The following is a 17779-nucleotide window of genomic DNA, read 5'->3' as shown; positions in this document are numbered from 1 at the left end:
ATTGCTAATTCTGCTCCTTCCTTCACTGCGCCATCTTCAGTGGGAGCAGATTTTGGATCCTTGCTTGGGCGTGAACACCTCCGTTGGGAGATAGTATTTCTCCGTATCAGGTATAATCCTCTCCCACTCCTTTTGGTTCAGATCTGGTTCAGTTTATGGTTCAAGATTGATCCTTGAAAATATGATTTTCTAAATAGGGAATACGATTCCCAGTTGAAGGGAGAGATAAAATTTTTGAAATTCGCCCCTTATTCCGCAATCTTTTGGGCGTCCATAGGATGGATCTCTCATCCCTTCAGTGGTATCAGAGCCATGGTTCAAATCTTGAACCAGTTTGTTTCAGATCTGAACCTGCGCAAATGGGCAGAAGGTGTTCTACCCGATTTGCGCAGATATGGTTTTTGGGAAATTTTGTTCCCAAAATTAATGGGCGAATAATCTGAAATTAATTTTATATAAATCTGATTATTATTTAGAATTGTTCTTTATGATTTTCTTGATTTATGGGCTGTTCGTACAAGAGGAGATCGAAATCTTGGTTTGCGCAGGGAACCTGCAAGATTTGCAGTTTCTGGATTTATTTATTACATTTGGTCTGTAAATAATTTTTTTTTTATTTTCTAGACTCAATGTATAGGTATTCGATCTGTTGTAATTATTAATAGAAATAGGATTTCTATTTATTTTAATTATGGATCGAAGATGGCGGCGCAGAAAGGGAGATTTCGCAGAGAAGAAGATTTCGCAGATGGGAGAATCGCCATCTGCGATTTGCAGTTTGTGAAACTGCATTCTGTTATCTAACCTTTGTTTTGCAGGATGGATTGTGCGAACAGCCCTGATTTACTGATTGTTGTTTTTCTTTTATCAGTAATTAATTTCAGATTATTTTCTTGAATTAAAGATTTAATTAAAAATCAAACCTAGACCCATTCGGACCAAGATTGGTTCAAACTGTTTGGACCAAATCTAGGGTTTAATCAAGGCTGAAAGTCAGCCCTAATTTTCCCACTAATGGGCCTAAGGATTGATATTTAATTGAATGGTTAATTTGGCCCAACCTGTAAAGGCCCAGTTTTAAACAGTTAAAACCGCTAAAAGCCCACTTAACCCTTAAAGCTATATGGGTTGAACCGTTCGGCCCATATACCTAGATAATGTTAATGGTTAATATTATGGATTTAAAATGGGCTTCAAATGGGCTTTACAGATAATTAATTGATTGGATCAATTTATCCCTGCATGTGATGTATGGATGTGTGATGTGCTACGTACATGGGCCATAAGTACTTGGCCCATGCTCAATCGATAGTGGCTCTTTCGCACACCATGGCTGAATGCACATCATTGCCATGGTGTCCCTTTAGGTCATTGGATGACCTCCCTTAGTGGTGGGCCCCACACCTCATCATGAGGTCTCGTGCGGAACCCTAGCCGATTTAGGCCCACCAAAATCTGGCTTTATGAAAGTCAGTGGGAGCCACTTTGGTTTGACCTAAAGATAAAACTAGGGCGTAATTATCTGTTCCCTCCAGATAATATGAGTGCATGTGATAGGGAGATTCATATAATGAACTCTCTAAAGGCCTTCCATCATTAGCACGAAGATGGGTCCTTCAGTAATGAGGAAACGCACCAGAAAATGGGCTATCCATTTGCTGTTGGGCTTGTCTAAGTGTTTCATAAGATGATAGGGGCGTCATAGACCGATGTGGGAGGGGCTTCACCAGAAAATGGGAACTCTCTCATGGTACCTTGGCGTTCACGAATATGATGGGTAAGCACTCACTGGACAGAAAGGTTTACCTGAAAACGGCTCTGAACCTTGTCTGACAGAGGCCAAAGGGAAAACTCATATGATGAGTGGATATGATCCTTCACAGAAAGGTGGTGGGGTTATGCAGCTGAAACAGTTGGCTTCATGCACCCTATGTGATTTCCCACATTTCCAGAGACAACCCGTAGTCTCCGTCACTGAGAAAGAAGGGAAATCTCAGAGACGAATAAATAGAAATGGATCGTAGATTAAAATCCATATCTATGAAATGAACATGAATCAAATTAGGTCGTGGACTGATGTTTGCCTTTTTATCAGAAAATGGCAAACGGATCATTTGCAAAGCTACTTGATGACAACAAGTTGAAAGGCCCAAACTATGTTGACTGGTATAGGAACCCTATGCTGGTCCTTGCTTCTGAAAAACTTGACAAAGTGGCAAAGAATCCTGCCCCGGAGCGTCCGGGAGATAGGGCTTCTAAGGCCCGAAGGAGAGACTATCAAGAATGGGAGGAGAAAAACTCCCTTGCCCGGTGCTACATCATTGCCTCCTTGGACAATCCGATACAGAGGCAGTTCGATCAGATCGAACTTGCCAAAGACATATTGGACAGTCTCAGGACAATGTATGAAGAGCAGAATCGTTCTACTCGACAAAAGGTCTTGAAACAGTTCATGACCACACAAATGTCCAAGGGTCAACAAGTTCACGACCATTGTCTTCGGATGATGGGATACATCAACGAACTGGAGGCTCTTGGATCCGGGCTGGACCTTGCAACACAGATAGATGCTATCCTTAACTCTTTGCCTCCTTCCTTTAATCCGTTCATCATGAACTATAACATGAACAAGCTGAATGTCAGCTTAAAGGAGCTCAGCAATATGTTGCAAAGAGCTGAAGAACTGATTAAAAAGGATGAGCCTGTAGCCATGCTTGTTGAAGCTGGCAAAACAGGCAAGAGAAAGGAAGGCAAAGAAGCCTCAGAAGAAAGCCACTAAAAGCAAGAAGCAGAAGAAAGACAAAGCATCGGATGCCTGTCACTTCTGCAAGAAGACCGGCCACTGGAAAAGGAATTGTCTTGCCTACCTGGAATCCAAGAAAGGTAACTTCGAAACTTGTGTTATAGAAACCAATTTATTGGTAGCTTCTGCGTCCTGGTGTATTGACTCCGGGGCTTCAACTCATGCGTGTAACTCACTGCAGGGGTTCAAGGTAAGCAGAAGGCTGAGTGAAGGAGAAGTCACACTCTACTTGGGGACTACTGCAACTGTTGCAGCCGCGGCCATAGGAACCGTGGAATTATATTTTAGAGAAGGAAAAATTGTACTAAAAGATTGTCTTTATGTACAAAATTTAAGAAGAAATTTGATTTCTGTCTCAAAACTGTGTGCAGATGGTTATTCTGTCTTCTTTAGTAATACGATTACTATTAAAAGAAACAACAGATTCATCACATACAGGGAACTGGAGAACGGTCTCTATGTTCTACATCTTTCTCTAGAAACTAACATAACCGAAACTACGTCGGTTGAAAACCCCAAGAAGAGAGCCCGTGATACAGTTAATCCCACGTGTCTGTGGCATTACCGACTTGGCCACATCGGTGTTGACCGATTCACAAGGTTGGTAAAGGATGGTCCTTTTGATTTTCTAGCTGTAGAAGATCTTCCCACCTGTGAGCCTTGCCTACAAGGCAATTTGACGAAACGGCCATTTGACGGTAAGCCTGAAAGATGTACAGGCACACTTGACCAAATACATACTGATGTATGTGGTCCCCTGAGCATTAGGACACGAAATCAACACGTGTATTTCATCGCCTTCACAGATGATTTTTCACGATATGGTTACGTGTACCTAATGAGGCACAAGTCTGAATCCTTTGAAAAGTTCAAAGAGTTTAGACAAGAGGTCGAGAAACAGTTAGGGAGAGAAGTTAAAGCCCTTCGATCAGATCGAGGTGGCGAATATCTCTCTGACGAATTCAGGGACTACTTAAAGGACAATGGGATAAGCTCCTCCTGCTACACCACAACTTAACGGTATTTCAGAGAGGAGGAATAGGACCTTATTAGATATGGTCCGGTCGCTTCTCATACACTCAGAGTTACCCACATCCTTTTGGGGTTACGCATTAGAGACTGCGATTTACGTGCTGAATCGGGTTCCAACCAAATCAGTTCCGAATACTCCATATGAACTTTGGACCGGAAAGAAACCAAGTGTCAGACACTTGAAGATTTTGGGTTGTCCAGCACACGTTAAAAGAACGAGTGCAGACAAGTTGGAATCTAAGACCAGCCGTTGCCTATTTGTAGGCTACCCAAAAGGCTCTGTAGGTTACCTTTTCTATGACCCAAGTGAGCAGAAAGTGTTCTGCAGTCGAAATGCGCAATTCTTGGAAACCGACTATATCCTGGACACCCATCGTCAGGAAGTTGTTCTGGATGAGGAGAGCTCAGGAGTAGTGGGAGATGTCCCACAAGTTCCAGGTAGTGACCAACTTAGAAGATCCACACGGGCATCCAGGCCACCAGTCCGTTATGGTTATGACCAGGATAGTTACCTGGTGGAAACCTTGACTAGTGAGGAGGATCTAGTGACTTACGCGGAAGCTATGTTGGACATAGATTCCCAGAAGTGGGTGGAGGCCATGAGGGCAGAGATGGACTCAATGGAGACCAATGGAGTCTGGACTCTAGTAGATCCGCCCTCCGGGGTAAAGGCAATCGGTTGCAAATGGATTTACAAGAGGAAGAAGGGCCCCGATGGTAAAGTTGAGACCTTCAAGGCTCGTCTGGTGGCGAAAGGGTACACTCAGAAAGAGGGCATCGATTATGAGGAAACCTTTTCGCCTGTGGCCATGCTTAAATCCATTAGGATCCTGCTAGCTGTAGCAGCATACCATGATTATGAGATTTGGCAGATGGATGTCAAAACTGCATTCCTGAATGGAGATCTTACTGAAGATATCTATATGCAGCAGCCGCAAGGCTTCATTGCTGCAGGTCAGGAAAACATGGTATGTAAACTTAACAGATCCATTTATGGGCTTAAGCAAGCTTCTAGAAGTTGGAACATCCGTTTTAACTCTGCTGTCAAATCGTTTGACTTCGAGCAAAATCCGGATGAACCCTGTGTCTACGGGAAGTACAGTGGGGATAAGGTTACCTTCTTGGTTCTGTATGTAGATGACATTCTACTCATTGGGAATGATGTAGGAATGTTAACTACGGTGAAAGTATGGCTTTCGCAGCAATTCTCCATGAAAGATCTTGGAGAAGCCTCCTATATACTGGGTCTTCGACTCTATAGAGATAGATCGAAGTGGATGATAGGATTATCCCAATCTGCTTACATTGACAAAATAGTCAAAAGATACAGCATGGAAAACTCCAAGAAAGGAAATGTTCCTTTCAGGCACGGAGTCACTCTCTCCAAGAAGATGTCTCCCAAGACTTCTGAGGAGATTGATGGCATGAAAGACATTCCTTATTTCTCAGCCGTAGGGAGCATCATGTATGCCATGTTGTGCACTCATCCTGACATAGCTCAGGCAGTGAGTGTAGTAAGCAGATTTCAGGCCAACCCAGGGCAGGAGCATTGGACTGCTGTGAAAAACATACTTAAATACCTTCGAAGGACAAAAGAGTTTTGTCTGGTGTTCGACGGTAGCTCACTACAGATCCAGGGGTTTACAGATGCCGATTTCCAATCAGACCCAGATGATAGAAAGTCTACATCTGGATATGTTTTCATGATAGGATCGTGTGCTGTTTGCTGGAAAAGCAGCAAACAGGGGTCCACTGCAGACTCCACGACCGAGGCCGAATACATTGCCGCAAGTGAGGCTGCCAAAGAAGCTGTGTGGATGAAGAAGTTCGTTCACGAGTTGGGAGTTGTTCCGTCCAGCACATCACCCATCCCATTGTTGTGTGACAACAATGGAGCCATTGCTCAGGCTAAGGAGCCACGAGCCCACTCGAAGTCGAAGCACATCGAGAGGAAGTACCACGTACTGCGGGAGATTGTTGGTAGAGGGGACGTCCTGATTCAGAAGGTAGCGTCAGCGGAAAATGTAGCAGACCCATTGACAATGCCACTATCATAGAAAGTGTTTGAGAAACACGTGGAAAGCATGGGACTCCGGCTAGTACCTGATTGGACCTAAGTGCAAGTGGGAGCTGTTAGACAGTTTTGTATGCCCTTAGCTTCAATCAGAATGATGTACTTTATGAGTTTATTGTAAATGAATAAAGATACATATTTGATTCATGTTCCCTTGGTATGTTTCTGTGTAATACCCTTAAACTGGACACTTAATGAGACTCGTGTTAGTTTAGAATGTTCACAGCCAGTGGGTCGGTCTGGGGAGACCTATCCTGACAAGGCTGACACTGTAGTGCCACCAAGTCGGTTGGGGTGGCTTGTCTCAGCTGCTAGGGTGAGACCCTAGGCACATACAGTGTAGGATTAATTGAATCTTTGAACTGGACCAGATTTCCAGTATTGCCCTGGACCTTGGAGATTGATGGGCAAAACTGGAAAGTTACACCCGACCCCTAGACTCGATTATGATACTACACTAGGTGTTGGATTGGGCTGTCTTTGATGTACCAATCAGTGAGATCCTTAGCGGGGGTCAAAACCTGGGTATGTTGGGACAGTCCGAGAATTCATCTGAGTGGGTGATCATAGTGACAAGATCAGCCCCTTTGTCGGACAAAGGTAATGATCGGGGATGCACTCTCACTGATGGAAACCAAGACTGCCGGCAGCCAATTTCAACCGTTGAGATTTGTTTTGCAAAATATATTTTATATAAGATATAAAAGTATATATGTATGGTTTCTAAATTGTTTGCAAGAAGGTTTTAATTCCCGGGATCCATATAAGTGGAGAGTGCAACACTGTTCCTTGCAGCCGAGGGAGAGGTCCTCTCTTGTCGGGCAGTGTATGATCATTATGGGCTGAGAGGTTAAGTGTAAGACCATTGAGGATAACACCTGATGGGCTAATCTTGCATCTGCCCACAGTCCCTGGGTGTTACAAGGTGGCTTGGCCCAGGGACCACTTAGTGTAAGTGTTGGGCCCATAGAGCTCATTTGATGGGTTTCAGGGGGTACACTGTCTTCAGCAGTGCATTCAGCTAGGCCTTGTAACAAAGGCTGGGCTGAACCCATGTGGCTGATGTGTAGATCAATGCTTGGGTCCCACGCCATACAAGGAAGCCCAACTGGGCAGCAATTTGGAAGGTTTTTTTAGTACATTACCTTAATGGGCCTTAAGCCCATTTCGAACTGGGCTGATTTGATCAGTCATTTAAAGGGGGCGAATTCTGAAGTGGGTCAGCTAAAAGGATTGGGCTTAGACCCTATCCACTCAGAGAGTCCAAGATCTAAATAAGATTTAGATCTGGAAACCTCCTAATTAGAATAGGAGACAGCTGATCTGATTTGCAGATAAGATAAGGATTATCCCTTATCACTAAGGGACTTCTAACCCAAATATGATTTGGATTAGCAACTCCTAATCTGATTAGGAGGTGATCCCTTTGAGATTATAAAAGGGGAAGGGGGCAGCAGTCTTTTACATCATCTCCTGCCGCCACATTCCTGCCATTGCCATTCCTTCAGTTCGATCTCCAGTTCTTGGGAGCAATCAAGATTTGATCTTGATCTCAATCTTTTGGGGAAAGATTGGTTGGAGCTGTACTCACAAGCCGTCCAGTTGATTCTTGCGAAGGGTCAAGTTCTTTTGAAGAACATTGCTGATTCTGCTCCATCCTTCACTGCGCCATCTTCAGTGGGAGCAGATTTTGGATCCTTCCTTGGGCGTGAACACCTCCGTTGGGTGATAGTATTTCTCCGTATCAGGTATAATCCTCTCCCACTCCTTTTGGTTCAGATCTGGTTCAGTTTATGGTTCAAGATTGATCCTTGAAAATATGATTTTCTAAATAGGGAATACGATTCCCAGTTGAAGGGAGAGATAAAATTTTTGAAATTCGCCCCTTATTCCGCAATCTTTTGGGCGTCCATAGGATGGATCTCTCATTCCTTCAAACCCAGCATCGCTAACCCACAAACGCGTGTTCACGAGCACGTGCGGGACAACACTGTTAAGGCTGCGGCAACGCACGCAGTGCTCAACACAGCAAGTGCGACCGCGCATGCTGCCGAGGGCACCCAACACAACACACATCACTTGCGATCAAGGGGCACTCAACAGACGTTGCGCTGCAACACGTGCATCGTCGCACTCCCAGATCTCTTCTAGTGCATGTCATTGTGCAGCAGTATGCACTATCAAGTAAAACCTTGCACATTGTGATGCACGTGATTGCGCTACCATGTCGCACTCGGTAAGCATCAATGTGCCTTCAGGTCACCTCTAGTGCATGCAACCGTGCTACCCGTGCGTCATGGGTGACGGGGGGGAAGCCCCATGACTACCAACGCTCGCCCAATGGCGCCCCAAGGGGGGAACCCCCCCAGAGTCACCACCCCCCCTCAAAGAGTACGTTAAGCTTTTGGGGCTCTGCCAGCAAGAAACATCACTTCTCTCAAAAATCATACTGGGGTTATCTTGAGATGTACGGCTTAGATTGGTCTTAAACTTGACAAGTGACATTAGTTAGGATCGAAAAATGATGAAAATAATTAAAATAAATTTTTGGAGAAAAATATTAATTTTATTAATTTTTAGTCACTAAAAATTACCAAAAATTGGGAAAGATCTGAAAAAATAATTTTGGAGGGTGGGGTTGCTTTTTCACACCTGCAAAAAATTTTGTGCACCAAAATAAGCTGGTTTCATGCCGAAAAGTATTGATAGAAATGGTTTTTCACTAATATTTAATTTATAGAAATTACAAAAATTACAAAAAATTAGGAAAATTTCTTTTGTGGAAATGGGATTGCATGGAATCAAAAGGGAACACTCCCACACTAATTCTATGAAAAGGTGAGCTAGTTTCATGCAAGAAAGGTGCACAAAGACAAGTTTGGGACTGTCAATCAAAGCGGTGACATGGGGGTGTGTACTACGGTGAAAGTGTGGCTATCACAGCAATTCTCCATGAAAGATCTTGGAGAAGCCTCCTATATACTAGGTCTTCGACACTATAGAGATAGATCGAAGCGGATAATAGGATTATCCCAATCTGCTTACATTGACAAAATAGTCAAGAGATACAGCATGGAAAACTCCTAGAAAGGAAATGTTCCTTTCAGGCACAGAGTCGCTCTCTCCAAGAAGATGTCTCCCAAGACTTCTGAGGAGATTGATGACATGAAAGACGTTGCTTATGCCTCAGCCGTAGGGAGCATCATGTATGCCATGCTATGCACTCATCCTGACATAGCTTAGGCAGTGAGTGTAGTAAGCAGATTTCAGGCCAACCCAGGGCAGGAGCATTGGACTGCTGTGAAAAACATACTTGAGTACCTTCGAAGGACAAAAGAGTTTTGTCTAGTATTCGATGGTAGCTCACTATAGATCCAAGGGTATACAGATGCCGATTTCCAGTCAGACGCAGATGATAGAAAGTCTACATCTGGATATGTTTTCACGATAGGATCGTGTGCTGTTTGCTGGAAAAGCAGCAAACAGGGGTCCACTGCAGACTCCATGACCGAGGCCGAGTACATTGCCGCAAGTGAGGCTACCAAATAAGCCGTGTGAATGAAGAAGTTCGTTCACGAGTTGGGAGTAGTTCCGTCTAGCACATCACCCATCCCATTGTTGTGTGACAACAATGGAGCCATTGCTCAAGCTAACGAGCCGCGAGCCCACTCGAAGTCGAAGCACATCGAGAGGAAGTACCATGTACTGCGGGAGATTGTTGGTAGAGGGGACGTCCTGATTCAGAAAGTAGCGTCAGTGGAAAATGTAGCAGACCCATTGACAAAGCCACTATCACAGAAAGTGTTTGAGAAACACGTGGAAAGTATGGGACTCCGGCTAGTACCTGATTGGACCTAAGTGCAAGTGGGAGCTGTTAGACAGTTTTGTATGCCCTTAGCTTCAATCAGAATGATGCACTTTATGAGTTTATTGTAAATGAATAAAAGTGCATATTTGATTCATGTTCCCTTGGTATGTTTCTGTGTATTACCCTTAAACTGGACACTTAATGAGACTCGTGTTAGTTTAGAATGTTCAAAGCCAGTGGGTCAGTTTGGGGAGACCTATCCTGACAAGGCTGACACTGTGGTGCCACCAAGTCGGTTGGGGTGGCCTGTCTCAACTGCCAGGGTGAGACCCTAGGCACATACAGTGTAGGATTAATTGAATCTTTGAACTGGACCAGATTTTCAGTATTGCCCTGGACCTTGGAGATTGATGGGCAAAACTGGAAAGTTACACCCGACCCCTAGACTCGATTATGATACTGCACTAGGTGTCGGATTGGGCTATCTTTGATGTACCAATCAGTGAGATCCTTAGCGAGGGTCAAAACTTGGGTGTGTTGGGACAGTCCGAGAATTCATCTGAGTGGGTGATCATAGTGACAGGATCAGCCCCTTTGTCGGACAAAGGTAATGATCGGGGATGCACTTTCACTGATGGAAACCAAGACTGTCGGCAGCCGATTACAACTGTTGAAATTTGTTTTGCAAAGTATATTTTATATGAGATATAAAAGTATATATATATATATTATAGTTTCTCAAATGTTTGCAAAAAGGTTTTAATTCCCGGGATCCATATAAGTGGAGAGTGCAACACTATTCCTTGCAACCGAGGGAGAGGTTCTCTCTTGTTGGGCAGTGTGTGATCATTATGGGCTGAGAGGTTGAGTGTATGACCATTGAGGATAATACCTGATGGGCTAATATTGCATCTGCCCACAGTCCCTGGGTGTTACAAGGTGGCTTGGCCCAGGGACCACTTAGGGTAAGTGTTGGACCCATAGAGCCCATTCGATGGGTTTCAGGGGGTGCACTGTCTTTAACAGTGCATTCGGCCTGGCCTTGTAACAAAGGCTGGGCCGAACCCATGTGGCTGATGTGTAGATCAATGCTTGGGTCCCACGCCATACAAGGAAGCCCAACTGGGCAGCAGTTAGGAAGGTTAAGTGAGCACATAAGCTTAATGGGCCTAAAGTCATTTCGAACTGGGCTATTCATTTAGTTATTAAAGGGGCGAATTCTGAGATGGATTAGCAGATAGGATAGGGTCTTAATCCTATCCACTCAGAGAGTCCAGATCTGAATATGATTCAGATCTAGAAACCTCCTAATGAGATTAGGAGAAAGCTAATCTAATCTGTAGATAAGATAAGGGTTTATCCCTATCACCTAAAGAGAAGTCTTATCCAAATATGATTTGGATAAGCTGCTCCTAATTAGATTAGGAGCTGATCTTTTAGGTTAACAAAAGAAGGGGGTGGCAGCCTAAGAGATATGACACATTAGATTTTCTTTAGTGCTGAAATCAAGAAGAGAGAATTCTGCACCCTGCGAATACTCTCTTGCCGCCTCCCTGTTCTTGCTGCCCTGTTTGCCAGTTCGATCTCCAGTTGTGGGAGAAGTCAAGATTGGATCTTGACATCAGTTCTTTGAGAAATAATTGAAAGGAATCTGTGCTCACGTACCATTCTACTGATTCTTGCGAAGGACAGAGTTCTTGGGGAAGAACACTGTTGATTCTGCTCTATCCTGCACTGCGCCATCTTTAGTGGGAGCAGTCTTTGGATCCTTCCTTAGGCGTGAACACCTTCGTTGGGAGATATTACTTCTCCGTATCAGGTATAATTCTCTCATATTCCTTTTGGTTCAGATCTGGTTCAGTTTAAGGTTCAAGAATGATCCTTGAAAATATGATTTTGTAAATAGGGAATGTGATTCCCAGTTGAAGGGAGAGAAAAATTTTTGAAATTCGCCCCTTATTCCGCAATCTTTGGGCGTCCATGGGATGGATCTCTCATCCCTTCACCTATTAATTTGTGTTTTTCCAAAATTTGAGCTTGAACTTCTCCCGTTTTGGGCTCCTACAACAACTTTGAGAGAGGGGTTCCTAATACCTTCCATTTCCCAATCCTTTGAATCCAAGATCTCTCAGTTATGTGCTTTCCTTGGTTAAGGACAAAGTCACTATTGAGGACTTAATTCAAGTTTTTCAAATATAAAAAAGAAGGCACATTTCCTCTAAAAAATGGGTGGTGACTCCAACTCCGAGTCGGCCATGAGCTTCCCGGAGCTCACACCTAGCCGAGTTGAGGTGGCTCTTTCACCAGCACACTTGGGAACCTGACTTCTTACTCATCCGGTATACGGTATAGGGCCTTGATTTGGGCCAAGTCCCTGGGCATCAGACAACATGGGGTGGTCCCGAACCGATTGTTAGCTTGCAAAGGGAGGTTGGCCCCCCTCCTCGGTCAACAATTCGACCTCGGCCTCCCAATCTGTGGCCCCCTCAAGGTCAAAGGCCTCACCCTCAAACTCTTTGGCCTCGACCCCCTGGCCGTCGGCCTCATGGATAGCAAGTGTGGTAGCCTCAACAAGAGACCCCGACTTAGACCCACTACTAAAGGAAGAGGAAGAAAAGGAGGAAGATGAGCAAGAGGAGTCAGTGGGCGAGGAAGAAGAAATCTTACCGGATTCACAAGACTTTAAATTGTAGAACTGAAGGCAAAGTGAAAATGCTCTTCAACCCCTTTTATAGAGTTCCCAGCGATCCAGATCAAGGCAAATCAACTGTAGGGATCAAGTGCTGCCCTTTGACAAGCTCAGGAAGATGAAATGATGCCATCGCCCTTTGCACGCGCATAACCTCAAGGAAACGAAACGACACTCTCGGCGACCGGTCTTGAAAACAGTACGAGCGTCAAGCTGGCTGGTTCACCAAAACCGGTTCAGCCTTGAGTCGTTTAGCCCAGAAGTGTGCCCAACCAAACTTCAAGTTCAGAGTTTCTTAGCCGAGAACTGAAGAGCTCTTCCATGCCACACTACGACCGAGCATTGCACTCCTCGACTTTGGAATTGGGGGAGTGGTGTTCATGTTATGGTTGAGCTAGCCCCAGGTGCCACGTGTCACCTCCGCGGCCACCTTATCTCCTCAGCCACGTTGGCACCACGTAAGCTGGATAAGTGCAACCAAGAAAGGAGAATCTCGTACGAATAATGAGGAGAGCTCCGCCAGGGATTAGGACTCATCCCGAAGACCTTGACGGACAACCTCATCCTGACAACCCTGGAAGCCTCATTGGAATAGGACACTGATCCATGACTATAAAACGGTAACTCTCGCTCAAGGTAAGGGATCTGGCTTTTGATTCTTTGGCTTCCATTCTGTTACTTTGCCCCTGCTCGGACCAGCACGCTTCTCTCAACTGCTTGACCCGACTATCCACCGTTCTCGACTATCTTGAACATCGAAGTACCTACCTGGAAACAACATGACTACGACCTCAGTTTGGGACACCTCGAATCGCCCCTGCGCGAAGTTAGAAGATAGCGAAGGTAGGATAAAAATCACAACAGCGGCCGGTATTAAGAGATTCATCCAGCGCACCTTAGTTGGTTTGGTGCCTTTATTTATTTATGTTGACATACATATCTCCCTATCTCGTCCACACAAATAGAACAATAAAGAAGCAAGGACAATTTGGGCAACCAGAAAAAGAAATAAGTTAGTTGCCTTTCTTAATTGAGCCCCCTCCGGGAAGTGAGGTCTCAGGTGTGGACGTGGGAGCTAGCTCATTAAACTCTTAAAAGTCACCTCTCCACTATTCCAACCTCCAAAAACCTCCTCAGTCCCTCTCTTTTTCTTTTTTTCCACGCCACCAGTCCCTCTCTCTTATCTCCCACAGTCAACTTTTCTTCATAACACGCATCACCTTAATTAATCCACGGCTTAACCTCGGTTAAAATTAACTTAACCACAGATAAATGTTTCCCAATGGGATATTACGTTTATTTCCCAATGGGATTAACTTAACCACAGCTACATACAGACATTGGACACATAAATCCCTCTGGGATAGGGAGAGAGGAGTAATAAGAGGAGCATCTTCTCTCCTTTTTTATTTCCTGTCGTCTTTTTTCCTTCTTCGCTTTCTCTGTTGCAGAGATTCCAGATGAGTCCTTCATGGCAGATGCCAAGACCTAGTAGTAATCCTCGAAGAATTTTGGTGAGTTTCTTTGTCGATGCTTGTTGTTCGAGTGTAACAGTTTTTTCTTTGTTTTTCCGCTTTGCTTATCTGATCTGTGTCTCTTACTTGAGTTTTGTTCTTAATTATCGATTGTTCTCAACCTCTCATGATAGTAGCTTTGAGGAATGGTTGTTTGTTTCTCTCTAATGGTGATGATAGGTTTTCATGACGGGAAATGGGAAGCTTAGTATATGGCAAGGTTTAAATTGTTTTTTTCTTGGTTCAGAGTTTTAAAGGCCCTTTGTTTTGTTGTTTTGGACAAACTTTTTGAATTTCCGTACTAGTTAATCCGTTAAAGGCTTTACGCTTTGCTAGGTTATCCATTTCTGCGCTAAATTCTCGTGTTCCAGGAAATTGGCTACTAAATCCGCGTTAAGATCCGGAGGGTGTCGGTGAAGTCGCATGCCTGTTAGTTTCTTTAGAAGTCTTTTCTGTTTTCTGTTTAGTCGGGCATTTTTTTTACTGGAGATCTGGCTTGTAACGTGGCAAAACATATTCTCCGGTATCGCGGATTTAAGCGCTTCCAGTTTTGAGATTTTCTCGTCTAAAAGGCTAACGAGAGATTACTGTGGGGATTTATTTTCAGACTTTTGTATTTTGCCTATTTTTGCCTCGCCCGAATCCGCTGATCTGAGACCCAAGTCACCAGAATCAGTGAGACTATATTTATACTCTGCCTATGTCTTCCTGCGGAATTGATATTATCTACACGGCTTTACTGTAAAATTCCCTTGTTAGGAAATTTGTTCAAGAATTCGTTTTCCCCTATCAGTGGAGATCTGATGTCTAGGGAATTATCTGTTGTATCAGACTTGCTTGATCTCTATCTGTGGTTGTTATTATCTGTGCTACTGTGGTTTTCTCTTTGTTTTGACTGCAGAAATATCTTCCCCCTTCCCTTTCATCCAGTTTTGTGTTGTTTCGTCTATTTGATACTTTTGGGTTTTAGTTTCATTGTTATTTTTTCTGAATTCACTTTTCTCTGAAACTGTCCTCATGTGAATAGTTTTCTTGTATTATTGTGATAATTAAGAAGAAATTCAACCTTTTCTAATTCGATAGCATCGTTGGTCTTTAATTAATTATTTTTTTGATGACAGCTTTCTTAATTGGAAAAGATAAGCATACTACAGGTTAGTTCTTTTATTGATAAGATGTTCCCTTTTTATCTGAGATTACTTGGTCTGAGTTGCTCTTGTTTATACTTCTATTTTCAGGGTGAAGATCAATGTTTGATTGTTTGAATTAGTTCTTCTGAATATAAAGCTGTAGAATATTAGTAATTTCTGGAGTGAGTTTGGTAGTCAAAGAAAAACTAAGAGCGAGGGGAGTGAAGTTGGTGAAGAACTTGAATTGGGTTTAAGAGGGTTTGTTTGAGGCAGAGATTTCTTAGTTGGTTAGAGTTTGATTGTTAGGTCATAGATCAGGAATGATGGGGATGCTTGAAGAAATGGGTTTTTGTGGGAATCTTGATTTCTTTGCCCCTCCAGAAACTATAGGGGAAGGAGATCTGGCACCAGAAGCTGAACCGGAGGCCACTGTGGAGGAAGATTATACTGACGAAGAGATGGATGTGGATGAGCTGGAGAGGAGGATGTGGAGGGACCGAATGCTCCTCAGGCGGCTTAAAGAACAGAACAAGGGCAAGGAGGGTGTTGATACTGCAAAGCAGCGTCAGTCCCAAGAGCAGGCTCGAAGGAAGAAGATGTCACGTGCACAAGATGGGATCCTGAAGTACATGCTGAAGATGATGGAAGTTTGCAAAGCTCAAGGGTTTGTGTATGGCATCATCCCAGAGAAGGGGAAACCTGTGAGTGGAGCGTCTGACAACCTTCGTGCTTGGTGGAAGGAGAAAGTCAGGTTTGATCGCAATGGTCCTGCAGCAGTCGCAAAGTATCAGGCAGATAATGGTATACCTGGCAAGAGTGAAGACTGTAATGCAGTGGCTTGCACTCCTCACACCTTGCAGGAGCTTCAAGACACTACTCTTGGTTCACTCTTATCAGCTCTCATGCAGCATTGTGACCCACCCCAGAGGCGATTCCCCTTGGAGAAGGGTATTGCTCCACCATGGTGGCCCACTGGCAATGAGGAGTGGTGGCCTCAATTGGGTTTGCCAAAGGATCAAGGTCCTCCGCCTTATAAGAAACCTCATGATCTCAAGAAGGCATGGAAGGTTAGTGTCCTGACTGCTGTGATCAAGCACATGTCACCTGACATTGCCAAGATCCGTAAGCTTGTGAGACAATCCAAGTGCTTGCAGGACAAAATGACTGCAAAGGAGAGTGCAACCTGGTTGGCCATCATTAACCAGGAAGAAGCCTTATCCAGGAAGCTTCACCCCGAAAGTTGCCCTCCTGTTTCCTCAGCAGGTGGATCTTTGGCCATCAGTGACTGCAGTGAATATGATGTTGAAGGAGTTGAGGATGATCCAAATATTGAAGTACAGGAGTGCAAGCCTCATGATGTCGATCTATTCAATTTGGGGATGGGAACAACAAAAGACAGGCTTATGGTCCCACTGCCTGCTCCAATAAAGGGTGAAATAACCAACTCAGATTTCACCAGGAAAAGGAAACCAACTGATGAACAAGAAGTAATGGTGGATCGTAAAATATACACCTGTGAGAACCTTCAGTGTCCTTACAATGATTATCGGCTTGGGTTTCTTGACAGGACTTCAAGGAACAATCACCAGGCAAATTGTCCCTATAGAAATGTCTCTACAGGATTTGGAATCTCTAACTTTCAGATCACTGAGGATAAACCAACAGTCTTTTCTCTACCATTTGCTCAACCTAAGCCAGCTGCTCCACCATTGAACCAAACTCAGCCGTCTTTCAACCTATCAGGACTTGGATTGACAGAAGATGGCCAGAAAACTATTGGTGAGCTTATGTCATTCTATGATAGTAATCTTCAGCGAAACAAGGGCCCAAATCCTGGAGGTGTTGTTCTTGGTGGTCAAAATTCTGCACTGCAGCCAAAAATTCAACTGGAGGAGAACATCTATGGCGAAGGGGCTTCAATTGGGGGTAACATGTTTGAAGAAAACAACATGCCTATGAATCACCAAATGTTCCACCGAGAAGAAATCCAATTTGATCAATGTAAGGTGTTTGATGCACCACCCTATGAGACAAATAATGGTGATCTTACCTCTGATTTTAGATTTGGGTCTTTCAACATCCCATCGGTAGACTTTGGTGAGGACTTGCCCAGAGGAACAGTGGAGACACCACTATCGAAGCAGGAGAATTCAATCTGGTACCTGTGAAAAGTACTCAAGCAAATCTCGAGGCCACCTTATGGTCCTTTTTTTAGAGGAGCACGGTCTCTGAATTGTAAATTCATAAAGGAGGGTTTTCTTCACACTGGTCTGTGTTGATCAGGTGAAAACTTCTTCCTTCCATTGGTTGATGGCATCTTGGCTATGTTCTGTAGGAACTTGTTTCTCTTTAGAAATCAAAATTATAGTTGTAGGATTTCTAGGGTTATTGGTTGCCAGTTCAAAACATGGTAGAAGAAAGTTGCAATAACCTGATTGCTCTGTCTCCTGAAAATGTTCAGACTTACTGTTATTGCTAAACTTTGTAATATATATATATGGATTTCCATCTGGTTCTGCTCCTTTGTGTTGTTCATTGCCTGAACTGCATCTATTTCATAATATATTTTCAGGTTTCAATTTAATCTTTTCTGCTCATTTATGATTGGCGTGTCTGGTCATGTTGAAGAAAGTCACTGTTATAGAATTGGTAGAACTGTAAACACCAAGCCTTGGAGGCCTGAATTGATCACTGAAATTTGTATCTAACAAATGGGATTTGGTGACTGA

At 43.8% G+C, this 17779-nt stretch overlaps 1 protein-coding gene across 2 annotated transcripts; it reads left to right on the top strand.

Annotated features, from left to right (window-relative positions):
- The first annotated feature begins 13861 nt into the window (after window positions 1–13861).
- On the top strand, window positions 13862–17571 carry LOC104587661 (ETHYLENE INSENSITIVE 3-like 1 protein). 2 transcript variants are annotated; one of them, XM_010245357.3, is made up of 3 exons: window positions 13862–13920; window positions 15042–15074; window positions 15159–17571. In XM_010245357.3, exon 3 carries the CDS (start codon window positions 15371–15373, stop codon window positions 17216–17218), a length of 1848 nt encoding a protein of 615 aa, XP_010243659.1. In that variant the 5' UTR covers window positions 13862–13920; window positions 15042–15074; window positions 15159–15370; the 3' UTR covers window positions 17219–17571. The 2 variants fall into 2 exon arrangements, with proteins under 2 accessions (XP_010243659.1, XP_088745644.1); XM_088889518.1 differs by lacking the exon at window positions 15042–15074.
- Window positions 17572–17779: the final 208 nt, after the last annotated feature.

The sequence above is a fragment of the Nelumbo nucifera genome, chromosome 6, assembly GCF_055504915.1.
Source record: "Nelumbo nucifera cultivar China Antique chromosome 6, China Antique-T2T, whole genome shotgun sequence".
Classification (NCBI taxonomy): domain Eukaryota; kingdom Viridiplantae; phylum Streptophyta; class Magnoliopsida; order Proteales; family Nelumbonaceae; genus Nelumbo; species Nelumbo nucifera.
The sequence above is the reverse complement of the archived record's forward strand: the minus strand, read 5'-3'. Positions and strand labels throughout refer to the sequence as shown.

Excerpts from the sequence above, each read along its gene's own strand:
- LOC104587661 (XM_088889518.1), top strand. The coding sequence starts at position 15,371 with ATGATGGGGATGCTTGAAGAAATGGGTTTTTGTGGGAATCTTGATTTC.